The 15,329-nt window shown below is 48.6% G+C and overlaps 1 protein-coding gene across 1 annotated transcript in view; it reads left to right on the top strand.

Moving 5' to 3' along the window:
- cdh5 (cadherin 5) overlaps positions 1 to 15,329 on the top strand; it is a 29,513-nt gene that overhangs the window by 8,022 nt on the left and 6,162 nt on the right. The window contains exons 2-14 of the mRNA XM_061837311.1: positions 1,690 to 1,929; positions 2,226 to 2,505; positions 3,159 to 3,281; positions 3,612 to 3,779; positions 4,135 to 4,313; positions 5,922 to 6,035; positions 6,461 to 6,603; positions 6,724 to 6,857; positions 8,240 to 8,349; positions 8,548 to 8,650; positions 11,935 to 12,065; positions 12,148 to 12,262; positions 14,995 to 15,127. Coding sequence (XP_061693295.1) covers positions 1,693 to 1,929; positions 2,226 to 2,505; positions 3,159 to 3,281; positions 3,612 to 3,779; positions 4,135 to 4,313; positions 5,922 to 6,035; positions 6,461 to 6,603; positions 6,724 to 6,857; positions 8,240 to 8,349; positions 8,548 to 8,650; positions 11,935 to 12,065; positions 12,148 to 12,262; positions 14,995 to 15,127 — 1,970 coding nt within the window. The 5' untranslated portion in view covers positions 1,690 to 1,692. The remainder of the gene's footprint in view (positions 1 to 1,689; positions 1,930 to 2,225; positions 2,506 to 3,158; positions 3,282 to 3,611; positions 3,780 to 4,134; positions 4,314 to 5,921; positions 6,036 to 6,460; positions 6,604 to 6,723; positions 6,858 to 8,239; positions 8,350 to 8,547; positions 8,651 to 11,934; positions 12,066 to 12,147; positions 12,263 to 14,994; positions 15,128 to 15,329) is intronic.

Below are 15,329 nucleotides of genomic sequence, written 5' to 3'. Positions count from 1 at the left end.
TTTTTTGATCAGGTCAAAATAAGTTTGAGCGTAATTCGACGTACGTCATCGGCGGATTTTTTTGCAGTGAAAGAAACTGTTGTAATTAGAGCCACTTTATCGCCGACAAAAAGTGGAACTTTGAACACAAGCAGCGGCGTGTTATATTCCAACATTTTGAAAAGTCCCTTGAATAAGCGTCTCCACGCTGCAGTAAATGAGATGAATACATTTTGGAGGGAAAACTATTTATCCGTCTCCAATTTCGCTCAGCAAATACTGCATGGGGAAAAAAAAAACAAAAAAAAAACATCACATTTCCACTTTAATTAATTTAGCAGTGAAAGAATACAAAAGGCTGGCGGACAAAAAGGAGGACAAATGAAAAGTGGTGCTTGGCGTCTTTGTTTGAGCTGATTTACGGGCGAGAGGTCACGGCGGGTCTCCGCAATACCAGATTAGGCCATTAAAGGGACGGCGGCTCGGTAATCCCCGCGTCCTAATGCCGCTTTCTCCCCGAACGCCGCTAATGGTTGACGGACAATAAGACGCCATAATCTATCCGGCGGGACGCTCGGAGATATTTGTACGGTACACGCGGACGGACAACTCTCCGATACGTCGGCGCGCAAAGGGAGACTGTGCGGAGCGGGCGAGTGGCGAAGTCATGGGTGGCGGCGATAAAAGACTGGAGTCAAGGGTGGGACGACTGGGATGAGGTGGAAGGGGATAAGAGGGAGACAATGGGGTGACGGGCACAGTAGATCTATGGGGAGGGGGTCGGGGGGAACAAGGGGACGGAGAAATGAAGACACCGAGTGGGGGCGAACGTGAGACTGAGGCGCGATGATCGATGGGCTCACCTGAGCTCACACCGACACCCGTCCCCGGGGGAGCCGACCGGGGCTGAGGTTAAAGAGCGAGGGCGGGGGCTGAGGATGGGGACAAATTGATCGGTTTGCACGAGTGAGGATACCGAGAGTGAAACTGAAGCCGATGACAATGACCGGCAACGGCGGGGGGAGGTTGAGTTGCCTTCAGGGAACCCCCACGTCAGCCCCCCCGCCTCACTCTCAATTGCGGTCTCCCTCTTGGGTCGTCACCCTCATTGCCCGCTCCCCCCTCCCCACCCCCTTGTCTCTCCCAGAACACGCAATGACCTCCCCTCTCCTCACTTTTAATTTCCCCTCCCGCACCCTCCGGTTTGAAACGTGTGCTTAACGTATTTTTTTTGTCTGTTTTCGAATCAGGGCGTTCACACCATGAAGTCAGTCATCAGGAATGCTGTCTTTCTTTTTTTTTTTTAAATCAGCGAGGTTGCTGCCAAATGACGTCAAGCGCGTTGAACTTTTACCCGACATGCTTCATCACGTGCTTTTAGCGCTTCTTCCAGTTTTCTTCCCAAGCGAGAACGAGAAATGTTGGAAAATGTCAAACCGTCGCTCGCTAAGTGTCCGATAAAGACGACTACGTCCTGAGTGCTCGGTTAAAAGCGGGCTGGCATGTTTAATAAATCCCCCGGCGGCCCGCGGAGTGAAATGCTTTCAGAGCGGGGGTCCTACATGTTCCACCGGGGTCCCATTTCTGAGGAGCTTTAAGAGTCCTGCTCGTCCACGATAGGCAGTCCAGGACTCTCGGGTGGTGTGGGCACAGCTGATAAGTGGTTTTAATGTCACACTCTTCTTCTTCCTTATCCTCACTTCTTCACAGATCATGGCTTCGCTCCGACTCTGGACCGAGGGGCTTATTCTGGCCATCTTGGCCTGGTCCGTCTCGCCCGGCGTTTCCCGGGACTCGGCAGTGGGATCGGGGACGTGGCGTGGACTTTCCGAGGAAATTGTGCGCAAGGAGAGCCACCCCGTCCTGTCGCGGAAGAAGCGGGAGTGGATTTGGAATTCGCTCTATGTGGAAGAGGAGAAACCGGCTCCCATTCCCTACAAGATCGGGCAGGTAAAGCAGAAGTGACGACCGAGCACCCAAACGATCGGCATCGCGTCTTGGCTCGTTAGCACCTTTCAATGACGACAATAAGGAAGAATCCAAGGAAAAAGCAATTCAATTTTGGGGCCCCGTGTCCACTACGGCTGTTACGATATGGCTCAATACCGCTGAACTCGGGAAATGAGTTTCACAGGAAGAATTCCTACCACTTTGGCACCGATCGGTTATAGAATTGCAAAAATAGATACTTTTGTACATTGAGTTTGGCGGAAGTCTTACGTAGCCGCTTCCCCGTCTTTCTCCAGCTCAAATCCAGTCAGAACGTGGAGGTGAAGCGCTTTAAAATCGAGGGCGAAGGCGCCGATGGGATTTTCAGTGTGGACCTCAAGGGCGACCTGTTTGTCAGCAAGTCTCTGGACCGCGAGGAGAAGAGCTCGTACCACCTGACCGCCAGGATGTACGACGGCAACAACAAACTCATCGAGGACTCGGGAGACTTTGTGGTCCAGGTGACCGACATCAACGACAACAGTCCCGTCTTCCTGAAAACTTACAACGGATCCATCATGGAGAGGTCCACCGTAGGTACGTATAGTTATACAATTTAATAATTCATACCGACTAGCAGTAGTACTGCATCAGTTTCACAGCGAGTCTGAAAGGCTTCCAAAAGCAATTTGAAAAAAAAAACACGACAAAGATTAAGACAATATACTGTACACATTTTTACCACAATAAAAATAGACCCAACAGGGAAAGCGTGCTGCGGTCCGAGAAATCCACATTTCGGATTGTTTTCGGAAATCACGGATGCGGTGTCAAAATTGTCATAATGGTTGTCAGCGTTAAGTGAAATGAACAGCAGCTGTGATTCGTATGGGGGTGTGTTAGTACCCACTGCGCTCGGCATGGCTAACCGTTAATGTGCAAAGGTACCGAGAGGTTCGGAGGCAAAATGTGCTGCCATCCAAGCAACATCTTTTTCACGAATGTCCCTGCTCATTTCACCAAGACAGTGCATGTTGTAAATATATCATATTTTGGAGAGAAACAACAAAAACAAAAATTGAACATTGTCATAATAATGGTCCATTTTTTAAAAAGACAAAAAAACGATCAGAATAGTGTCCATTTTGTCTTGTCTAACCAGAACATATATGTGTCTGCATGTATCTATTTTTATTTTTTGATTCAACGTTGCAGTTATGAGAGAATATGTTTTTAACTTGTCTCCACAGGGACCAAAGTGATCGAAGTGAGAGCGACGGACGCTGACGACCCAACCACCGCTAACGGCGAGCTCCGCTACTCTCTGACGCCCGACGGCGACCTGTCTGCCTTTGAAATCGACAGCATCACAGGTTGTCACCTTTTTAGCTCTCGGAATCTTTTCAAAGTCCAGTCCGATTCAGACCAGACTTTTTCACCACGTCGGCACATGATGGCGACTGCAAGTACAGTTTGCCTTCACTCCTGGACATACAACTTCCGTGTCATTTGACCGAGGCCAAGCCAGCGACCAAACGGGGCAAAAGGCTTTGAATGACAATTTTCTCTTGCAGGAACAGCTTCCTATTTCAATTTCCCTTAAGTCAAATCTGTTCTCCGAATGAAGAGTTAGAACCTGACGGGTTTTCTCCTCCTCGACTACTTTGGCATCGCACGTGTTATAAACGGATGTGCGTGTCCAGGTATGATCAGCTGCAAGGTGAGCACTCTGGATCGCGAGACCAAGAGTCGCTACGTGGTGGTGGTCCGAGCTCAGGACATGAGAGGAATGGCGTCCGGGAGCACGGCCACGACTTCCGTCACCGTCAGCGTCGGCGACGCCAATGACAACATCGCCTCCTTCACCAGAAGTAAAGAAGCACGCCGCGCGCATGACGACACATTCCTGACAATTTTGCAATATTACAACTTCTACAAGAAAATGATGACTTTTTTTTTTCCCTTGTAAGATTGTTTTGTTTTGTTTTGGGTTTTTTTGCCTTGTCATGTTTTTAAAATTTTCCTCCTTTCCAGCATGGCCGAGCCCATCTTTCCACATTTTAGGCTAAAGTTTTGTTTGAAAGTTTTTTTAAGTTTTGCATCCAGGACTTAAAAAGCCAACAGACGAGCCTTCTGGGACGGAAATAATTGCTTATTTTGTGGGCCTTTGTGTAAAGTAAACACGACTGTTTTACTTTGGAACATGCCGACGCGTTTGCTCCGCAGGGACCTACGATCTGGAGGTTCGGGAGGACCACAAGCTGAACGCCAGGATCGGCACTTTGGAGCTGGAAGATCGCGATCAGATCCAAAACAAAGAGCCCATCCTGTCTCTGCCCGTCGACAACAAAATCTTCTACGTGGAGCTCGGCCCCGGCAACGACGGCGAGCTCATGCTCAGACAGGTGACCCGACGTTCGGTCGGTCCTTCCCAGTTGTCCGATCACCATTTGCGAACGTAACTGAGGATTACCCCAAAATATCGATGACTGCTTTTCCCATTATCAGTTTTACGATAGTTTCCTCAGAACTTGTTCACGTCGTTACCGCGCAGGGCAAACGCACGCCTCTGTTGTGCATTTTCGTTGTTGTTGTCGTCACTGTGCGGGTATTTTGCTTGATTTTCTTTTTCCTAATAAAGACGATGACAACTCAATTAAAGCTCGGACTTATCGAAAAACATGAGCGAAATCTGCGTGGAGTGGACTTGGCCAAACAGCACGTGCGTAGTACGTCTAGGGCTCGTACTACACTAAGGCGGCACGGTGGAGTAGCTGGAAAGCGTTACTACTTTTCGATTTCGGGGGCGAACTCCCCGTGAAAAACGGGGATCGACTACGCTCCAGCTGCGCCGGTTTTCGGTTTGGTGCGACATTTAAGCGTCTTTTTATCCTCGCCTGACTGCGGGCACATAAATAGAACGCGGCATCCGTGCATGACAAAACATCCCAGAGCGAAAAAAAGAACATAAGCATGTGAGGCAAAAGGCACACTTTTAAATGCCCTCGCACACATTTTCACTTTGATAAATAACAATGTGCGCTATTGCCCGTCTGCTGAGCGGAGATATTTCACGCTCGCGAGCTTTCCGATAAAGTATTTAACAGACATCACAGAGCACGAAATGTATTCCAACGGCGCGGAACGGGAAGCCCGGTCCTCGGGCTCCGCGGCCCGTCTAGCCGGCGAAGGGGCGCACGGTCGTTAGAGGTGTTTACGGGCCGCCTTTGGAAGTCCTCGTCGGCGGGAATAATCCAGTTAGCGGCGCGCTCGCGTCTACCTGTCCGCAGATAAAAAAAAAAAAAAAAAAAAAACACGCAAAGAGAAGCACCGCTAAGCCGCCTTTAATACCCGCGGGAACACCAAACGGGAACATGTGCCGCTTAGCGCGGGATGTTTGGAGACATCAAAGAGGCAGCGGAACGCAACAAGGAAACTGCACGGACTCGAGTATCGGGACAGCGGCTACTGACAAATACTCGAGTACTTTAAACTCCCTTTTCCTGAAAAAAAAAAAATGTTAAAAATTGCTCTTGATTTTATTCCCAATTGTTCTCCCAAAAAAACATACGCTTCTCTAATCTAGTAATATTATCCTAAAAAATATATTTTTATGTGAAGGAAACACAACTGTTGTCTAATAATATTTCAGTTCTATATAAAAAAAAGGAATGTTACCACTTTCTTATAAAAAATTTGTACTTAATCATGTAATATTACGATATTTACCCACTGATACTACATCAATGTAAAACTTCAGGTACTTTTCATCAAAAAAAAACTAAATTCAGCAACGTTACATAAATATCTATAGTCACAAATCACTTGAATTTTGGAATACGTAAACTTTTTTTTTCAATTACTTAAATCTTTTAAATGATAATGTTTTTCCTGAAAAGTCCCCACTTCTCGCAACTAAAGAGCATACTTCTTGAATCTCGCACTATTAACAATAAAATTCATTTTTTCAGATGGCTTTTTTTTTTTTTTTCGTTCGTATGTTTTGTCTTCAGCCTCTGGACTACGAGACGAGAAACAGTTACTCGTTCAGCGTGCAGGTGCGGGAAAACTTGCGGAACTTGCGCTTCCCCGCCGACAACGTGGCCACAGCCGTCACCTCGGCGCAGGTAAATACAGTACAAATATGACATTTGTTTGGTTGCCCCCATTTTACGCTATTTTCTCTCTCACGTGTACAAATCAGCACCCAAATATTTGATCTTCACCACACGGGCGTTTTGGTTTATCCATCTCAGTTTCGGTCAAGCAAGTTCAACTGGATTTTTTTTTTTTGTGGGCCAGTTTTCATCTGATGTTCTCCAGACTTGGTGGACGAGTAGTGTGTAGCGAGCCGCTTGGATGATTAATTTCTTTGGTGGGCTTCCACTTACTTACTAGGTCAAAGTTCATCAGTAACCGGGGCAAAAATGGCATTGCAAGTCACATATCAAATGAAATGACTTGATGAGGGCTTTCCACATCATGAATAATAATGCAAACATACAACTCGCATGACGACGTCATCACGGGAAAAGTGCCTCCCCGCGTGCAGGTGAACGTAAAGGTGTCGGATGTGGACGAGCCGCCGGTGTTTTCGCTGCCGACGTACACCTTCACCGTGCTCGAAGAGCGCCTGGTCAACAACGTCGGCGCCGTCAGCGCCAGAGATCCGGACAAAGCCGGCAAGAGCATCCGGTAGGAATCCGTCGTGACGGCGGCATTAAATACATGCAGCAGTGGTTTTAGGAAAATACGGCGACAGGGAGGGACAAACGCTGTCAGGGAAGTGAGTTAGTACGCCGTGTCCGCCCTCAGGTACTCCATCTTGGACAAGGATTGTCCGATCGCTATCAATCCCATCACGGGGCAGATGTCCACCCTGAGGACTCTGGACCGCGAGCTGGAGTCCAGGCATATGTTCCAAGTTAAAGCGCAAGAGGAGCCAAGCGGTGCGTCACACACACACACACACACAAACAACTTTTGCACACATACGCACTTTTACCAATTCAAAACAAAAGATCCTCACAGGCAAATGGAAGCCATGTGTCGGATTAACACGCACTCGGGGAGAGAGTTGCAGAGGCCAAGCGCGGTTTCTCTCGCATGCGTTGGCAACGCAGCATGAAGTCTATTACTAAGAAAAAACACGCACGAGACACCTCGCCAATGCACCTGGCCGAGCCGCGGCGCGAGCAGAAAATCACATTACGACGTCTCTTTGTTCGTCTGCAGCCTCCCAAAGCAAAGTCTGTATTTTTAGACGGGCATCCAAAGATCTATTTTAGTGGTTTGCCGTGTTTAGGGAGCACAATGGTCCCCCGAGCCCCGCTCGACAAGGTCTCCGATATAGTGAACCGCACTAAAGATAGTCGCTAACATTAAATGGACGACATTAAAAGAGGCGGCGAACGACGAGGCTGCTTTAATGTGACAAACAAATCGCTCGCAAATAGAAACCCTTTTGTCCAGTGGCCTCAATCAGCTCAGCCAACGACAAAAAAAAAAAAACATCTGCCGAAAGCTCTGGCATGAATAAAAGCGCAATTAAAGCGCCGGCGACCGACGGGCCATCGCACCCCCGCAAGAGTCGCCAGATGCAGGACTTGCTTCAAATCTTTGCAAGTCGTGGTTCACATTTTGCTTCGAGGACGGGTTCCTCTTTGAAGGATTGCCCGAAAAAGCCAAAAGCAAGCCTACGATGGCAAAACGGCAGATTTCCCGTTCGTTTTGAGGCGAAGCTTCTTCTCGAGGCTCCCGACGGACAGGCCTACCTACCCGATGTTATGTTTCCAAAAGACCCACGACTTAGTCCTCCGGTTTGGTGCGTTACGGCAAGTCGTTAAGCTTTGCCAAAATGCTCCGCCCACAGTCAGCGATGAAAAATCAATATTCTTTGCAATTTCCCTTGTATTGATTGTTCAAAGCCGGTGGCAAATGAACAACGACCCCGGAAAATGTCCAAAACAACAATAAAATGGGTGCAAAGGAGCAAAAGGGCCACCTTGCCGTCAAGTTTATAGTCCGACACGCCTACCGAATTTCATCTGTGCTGAATGAAAGCGGTTGCGGGGGCTGATTTTTGAAAAGCCCTCAAAATTGTGATTTATTTCAAGTCAATAACGGGAGACATCTTGAAAAAGGAGTCAAGGAAAATCAATAGGAGTGAGTGAAGGCTGTGTGACAAATTCTGACGTCTTTGTGCGTTTGTGATTGGATTACTTCACAGCGACCAGAGCGGATTTCCTTTCAGCCGGCAGCGCAGTCGAAAGCGACGCCCGCGGGCGGCCTCGACGTGACGCTCGCTGATTGTTTTGCCGCCTGATTGCAGGTTTGGAGTCGTTCGTCAAAGTCAACATCGTCGTGGAGGACGTCAACGACAACAAGCCCGAACTGGATGCGGACGAGATCTTTGTTTGCGAGAATGACGCCGCAAACACGGTAAGTTGTGTTTGTGCTCCATTGAAAATCATTTCCAAACTTTTTATCCACCATAAACGGGGCCAGACGAACTTTATTTGGGGTTCGTTTTTTGGGGAACTGGTGTTGGCTTTCTGTGCAAGAATAAATAGCCTGGAACGTAGTAGACGCCGCGTATACGCAGAGAGAATCTTTTTTGACGATGTTTTGTTCCTGCAGGTCATCGGAACGTTGAGGGCCACCGATATGGACGACCAACCGGCCTCGTTTACTTTCAGGCTGGACTCTCCCAGCTCCAATTTCTCCATCAGAGACTTTGGCAGTAAGTCACTGTCGTTTGTCTTCTTCCAAACGTTCAAGTGGAAGCAATTTCGTTCCGGTGACTGCTCCGGAGCTCCAGAACCCCGTCTGTGGCGCGAACCGCTGTTGGGAGCAGCAAATATCGCCTGTCATTGTTCCCAAAAACGTCCTGAACGTAACGGCGTAACCGTCTGAAATTAGAATTGTTTAAATTGTTTGGATCTAGGAGAGAATGGTGTGAATGTGAATTTGGGAATTTTGTCGTTGATAAACAAAAAAAGTCAAATTTCATGGAAGATGGAAAATAGTTCTGAACGGGCTGAATAGTTTGGAAACGCAATGGGAAAGACGGGGAACTCATTTTGTGGGATGTTTCATTCGCTTAAACGGAACCGACGCTTCTGCAATGGCACAATAATCTCAGAACGGACGACGACGATGTCTCGAAAACTCATCTGGAAAAGTGAGAACCAAATTGCTGAATTGAAATGCGACGCTCCCACCATTGTGCCCAGACACGGGTGGCCAGCTCTTAGTGGAAATGCAACACTCGATGCCTGCTTACATCAGAGCTCTATCTTCGGACACAAAAAGACCGCTTTTGATCATAGGAAGAAAAGAAAAACATTGAAAAATGAAAGACAGAGGCAAAGTGTTCTCGTCAAATATTAAAGGATGAAAGATGCAAGTCGGCGCAGGAGACATTCAGGTGAAGCGTTGAATCAGAGTCCAACCTAAAATAACACCCCAGAAAGATAAACAGGAAGGGGGGAGTGGCCTCATCCATTTCCTGCGCGCTGGTGCTCATGGGAGGGCCGACGGAGGGAAGACAGATGAGAATGATTTGGAGGGAAAAGATGAAAGGAAGCCAGGGGCGATTGGGAGAGATGGATCGCTGGATCGCTGGATCCACAGTGACGAATGATCATCGCAATGGCGCTCGACGGACCTCCGCCGAGGCTCGACGCCCCTAACCACGTCCGGCTGGAAAAATATACGAAGCTGCGTGGCAAAAAGTTCCGATTTTTAGTTTTATTTTTGGCGCAGTGCATTTTATGACCGTGTACAAGGTCGATCCAAATCCAGAGCTGCACGCCTTAAGTGTAATGTCACACCTCGCCACACAACATGTCGGGCAGCACTGAGCTCAACCGGAGGAAGTGCAGAGTAATCGAGAGCCAGACGAAGAGCAAGAGAAGCTCCCCAACTAAAGTCCAGTAAGAGAAAGCGCAGACGAGAGAGACATTTACGATATGGGTCCGTGATTACCGCCGTATACACTTTTTGCCGCTTCGTGCGTGTAAAAGTACGAGTTGTTCAAAGGCTCACAACATCGATGATGATTTCCATCGGCCCAGAATTTCATTATTTGTGGTCAGGCTCGGTCCCGACAGTACCTCCCGCGAAAATTTTACTGGGGAACCTTCTGAAATATGCCGTTTTGGCTCGATACATTTTGAGGAACACTGGAGTAGAAGAAGCAGTCAAATGAGGAACAACGAGGGAGAAGGTCAGCCAGAAAGTCGAAGCTCCTTTTGTAACCAGAGAATGCCATTTCTGGAGAAATTGAGGGCAAAGGCCAAAATGTCCGGAATGAACTGATGAAATGGTTTGGACCTGTCAAGAAATGTGGACGCTCATCGTGTCAAATATCTCCAAATTTGAGAAATTGACAGTCATTTTACCGTGAAAAGTACGGGATTCGGGGAACGTGGGTGTTATTGGGTCGTGGAAAATAATCCTGAAGATGCTCTGAATGAGCTGAACATTTGGAAGTTGGAATCAGTGAAGAAATGTCGACGCGGTTGGTCAACGTGCAAAATATCACATCTTTTGGACAATTTGACAATGTCGGACATAAAGTAAAGTTCCTCTCAGGTCTCTTCAAGCTGTTTCAGAGGACGGATGGACAGTGGTAAAAAGACACGAGGGAGGCGGAGAACATGAGCGATGAGTGCATTTCACAACATGTCAAATGTCGTCGCCTTGCACTATTTAGCACTTGCTCTCTACACAAGAGCTGCTGCAAAGTGACGTTCCTGTCAAATATTCATGCGGTACAAGCCCGCTTTCACCACCGCGCCCCGATCCGAGTCGCCCCCGATAACGCCGCCACCCTCGTCACGGGGAAAGCGACAGCCGCCGGCGGTGACGCGGATCTCGCCGCCGTACGCGGCCACGCAAACACAAAAGTGCGGCGAGACGGGATAATGAAATTCAACAAAGTGAGGGAAGAAAAGACGGCGAGAGGATGCGGGACAGTCCGGGGAGACGGCAGAGACTTTCCCGTCAAACAGAGACGAGCGAGACGGGAAGGTGTAGGACAGAAGATGTTTAGATCTTTTATTGACACACCCTTGGAGACGCTACATGTTTTTCATTGGACAGAGGCTGTCGAGCAGGATGTGTTGTGGCGTGTTGCGAGTGACTGGGGGAAGCTAGCGTGAGATGGGAAAACACTGCAGAACCGCAACTTTGGTGACTGTGGATTCTTTGGCCTCACAGTTGTAAGACTAATCAAAGGAACCAGACTCTGCCGAAGCATGGTATAAATTCTCTTAATAACGCTTACTTAAATACAGTTCTAGGGGTTGAATCAATTACTTGGATTTGCTAATCACGGTCTTGGGATCTCGTCTGCCAATGGACCAATTTCTAGCGGACTCCCATCCCTCGCAGGACGATAACGCTCCGTAGAGCACAGAAATGTCCGGCCAACGAGGCGGCATACTGCTCTGCGCAGGTCCGAGAGTATGAAAATAAGATGGTCGTGGATCACATTCGCGGGTAGCCTGGCTAGCTTTGGCTATTTCGATAGCAGCTGGTCTTAAAAGATTGATGCAAGCCGTACCTGAAGACTGGGAGGTGGTGAGGAACGAGGGCTGCGGCGCAAAATGAAACCTCACCGACATGTTACCGCCACATAATTGAGTGACTTAATGATTTGTTTTTGTTTGTATGCTAATCTGTCAAAATATATTTCTCAATGATGTCTTCGACCGTTCGAATGTCAACGTTTGTTTTTGAAGCGCAGCTCCGTGTTTCTTTGAGACCGCGAGGCTCCCGTTTTCCTGCTATTGTCAGCTCTGGAATTCCTTCAGCCGTTTGTACATTGTGGACAAGAAGAAAAAAAAAAAAAAAAACCCCGACAGACTTCTGCGCAGGAAGCTGTGATTGTTTGGCTGATGGCTTCATTGTTGTTTAACCTCGGACGCTTGGTTTGCTCGCTTGTTTTTTTGATTCTAAAAGGTTGACGGTGGTGAGAAGTAACCAAGTAAAAATACCGCTGGTCTATTTTGTGTTCAGACAACACCGCAGACGTGGTGGTGCAACAGGGACCGTTCAACCTGGACGATCCCAGAGATTACAGCGTGGACGTCAGCGTCAGCGACGGCGGACGACCCGTCCAGACCAGTGTCACCAAACTGGTCATCAAAGTCTGTATTTGCGTGTCTATGTCAATCGCGATACAACTTGACCTCGTGGGTCCCTAGATTGACTTGATTCCGCCTTTTGTAGGCATGCCGCTGCGACGGCAGACGGATCCCGACGCACTGCAAGGCCGTGGCTCAGAAGATGGGAGTGAGCGTCCACGTTCTCATCGCTATTCTGCTCTGCATACTCACGATACTGGGTCAGTTCGAAGTACAAAACACTTTACACACAAAGTACCACCTGAAAAAAAATAGAGCTCCAGGCGCGCTGGGACATGGGAAAATAAGACTGCACTTAATCATTACATTCAAATTCATTTCACTATTTACCGTCCATTGAAGATTGCTTGGAAGAACTGAGATTCTGTTGCTGAACTTCGCACCCCGTCCTGTCCTTTCACGGGGTCAACATCCCACCTCTGATCATGTGACAAAGTCACACGCAGGGCAAGGACAGAAAACAAGCACTGCCAAAGGATCTCCGAGGGGATTTCAACGCAATCGTTTCCCGGCCCCGTTTTCGCTTTGTGCCCCCCCCCCGCCCCCCTTTCCACGCAGCCGCCGTTGACGCCGAACAGTGGTGAAATTAGCGTTGACGTCAACTGCGTTCATTTTCACGTCGCGTTTTCGTCCTTGCTCTGCCATCGACAAGGTTTCACGCGGTAGAAGTTTCCCGCCTCCCGGTGTTGTTGGTTTAATGAATAATGCAGGGACAGATGCAGAAAACAACGCCCGCGGTTTCCGACGCGCTGCTATTCTCTTTGATAGCCGCCCCCGCCCTCCTACCATTCCGCTCCGTACGTTGACTTAATCAACACGCTCGTCACAACGGTGTTTGTTGCTGTGCTTGGGGACATTTCTCAGGTACCGCGACTTGGCCTGAGTATTTTTTTCTGGAGGACTGAACCGCACTTCGTAGTCCTTCGCGGTTGAGATTTTGATTGATGGAGATCTTGGGGATTTATAACGCGGAATGATGGCGATGGCTAAGGAATTGGGGGTGGTGGTGGGGGGGGGGGAATAAAAGAGAAAATTGTGTGGGAAAAGCGTGTGAAGTATGGGGGCATTAATGAGGAGTTTATCAGCACTTAAGGTGCCGTCTGCTTATCAAGGAGCGGCAAACATTAAGTGGATGAACTATTAATATGCTCCACTTCTTCCTCTTCTTCTGGAGTCCCACTGGGTCGTCTTCTCTATACCAAACCCTCTCACCACAAGACAGATTAACTATTTAACGCTCTTGTCATTATCTGTCATGCCCCGAAGCAATTTAGCGGCGTAGCGCTAGCTCCCAACTCGCCACGAGTCGCGTTTGACCCCCCCCCCCCCCCCCCCGCAGAAAAAGGACATTTTCTCGCTGGCTGGCGCTGGTTTTTCTTCTTCTTTTCTTCTTCTGAATCGGCTATCTGTCGGGCTTAATAAAGTGCGAAGCATGTGTTGTAAAAGATTAATCTGTTGCGCGCTGGGCCCGGCGCTACGAGGCACCGCTAATGTCGCACGTCCAGAGAGCGAGAGACAGAAGCTCCTCTCAGGGTCCCGGAGCTTGTGGCCTTCGAAATTTAACCCTTTTTTTTTCCCCTCACACGGTTCGTCCTTGACTTTTCCTTCTCTTCCAAGTGGTTTACCATTTTCATTTGTCGACTGAGCGATAACTGGCATCCCTTCACTTCCTGCCTCTTTCCTCCCTTTTCTACCTTCCCTTGCTTTGTCTTCCCTTCTCTTACTTTTTGTCCTCCCCTGACTACCTACTAGTTCTCTCTTTTCTCCTTGTCTTCCTCTCCTGCTTTCTGTCTCACACCTCTCCCTCCCTGTCCTTCACGTCCTTTGTTGTCTCTCGCATCCTGTCCTTCACTAGCAACCTTTTTCCACTTGCTCCCATCCTGCCTTTCACTTTGCCCCTTTTCTCTCTCTCCTTTTTCCCCTTCCTCGTCGATATTCACTTGGTCCTTCCTTCTTTGAATTTATTTCCCTCCCCACCTGACCTGCCTTCACTTCTTACCTCCTCCTTTGTTCATCACGTTCCCCTTTCAGTCCGTTTCCTTCCATCTGCTTCCTCACTGATATTCACCATCCCTTCTTCCCTGCCTTCATTTCACTTATTGGCTCACCGTATCCTGTCCTTCACTTCTTCCTTCCTCCCTGCCTTCTTTTGCTTTTTGTCGTTCACCCCTCATCTCTCCTGTAGGTTACTTTGTATCCTTCACTTTCTGCCTCCTTCCCCGCTAAGCCCGTTTATTTGTCCGTCCTTTTGTCCTTCATTTCCTCCCTTTGGTCGCTCTTTGAACTTTTTGTCTTTCACTTTGTCCCTCCCGACTTTTCGGCCTTCACTTACCGCCTCGTCCTCTGCTTTTCCTTTAGTTCCCTCCCCTTCCTCTTTGTTCTGTTTGTCCTTCACGCCCCGCATCCTTCTCTCATTTTATCCTTCACTTTCCTCCCTTTCTCTTCCATTCTCCCTTCCTCGCAGCCACTTCCTCATTGATATTCTCCCCTTCCTTCTTCCCGTCCTTGCCGAGACGTCGCTGCGTGTTTTTAGAGCTCCTCGCGCTGGAGGCAAACTTCGCAGACACCTAAAACCATTCGGCTTCTCATTTTCCAGGCGCCCTCCCTCCTTCGTTAGCGCACCGCCTTCCTTCCTCTTCCTTCTCGCTCGCTTCCATCGTGGCCCCATTCTCCATCCTGCCCTAATTTCCCCACATCTTTACAGAAAAGCCTTGGCTGACCGCTTTAATCTTGCCAGCCCAAGTTTTCACGCACTCGCTAATCGCGTCTCTCTGTCAAACATCTAAAAATTGCAGGGACGACTTTTGTGTGTGTTCCAAGAATGAAGTTTGGTGGTGGTGGTGGTGGTGGTGGTGGTGGTGGTGGTGGGGTCCCCCCCCCCCCCCCAAAAAAAAAAAAAAAAAACTTAACAAGCGTGTCTTGTGTCTTGCAGTGATCGTCATCCTATTTGTGATGAAGAAGCGCTACCACAAAGACTCGCTGGCCGGCATGAAGAACAGCGGCGAGATCCACGAGCAGCTCGTCACCTACGACGAGGAAGGCGGGGGCGAGATGGACACCAACGGGTACGTGGACCCAAACGTTTCCCATTTCCCCTTCAATGTCACGCGTAATAATTAAATCCGGTCATTCCTAGTACGACGAACCAGCGCATATTTGTGGTTCAGCATTCACAAATTCGTCTCATCGCAGATTTTTGGGCAACCGTGTCCTCCGTTATTCACTGAAAAAAAAAATGTTTTTGTGCTCAGAACGAAGCACCATCTG

The sequence above is a fragment of the Syngnathoides biaculeatus genome, chromosome 12, assembly GCF_019802595.1.
Source record: "Syngnathoides biaculeatus isolate LvHL_M chromosome 12, ASM1980259v1, whole genome shotgun sequence".
In the NCBI taxonomy this organism is placed as follows: domain Eukaryota; kingdom Metazoa; phylum Chordata; class Actinopteri; order Syngnathiformes; family Syngnathidae; genus Syngnathoides; species Syngnathoides biaculeatus.
The sequence above is the reverse complement of the archived record's forward strand: the minus strand, read 5'-3'. Positions and strand labels throughout refer to the sequence as shown.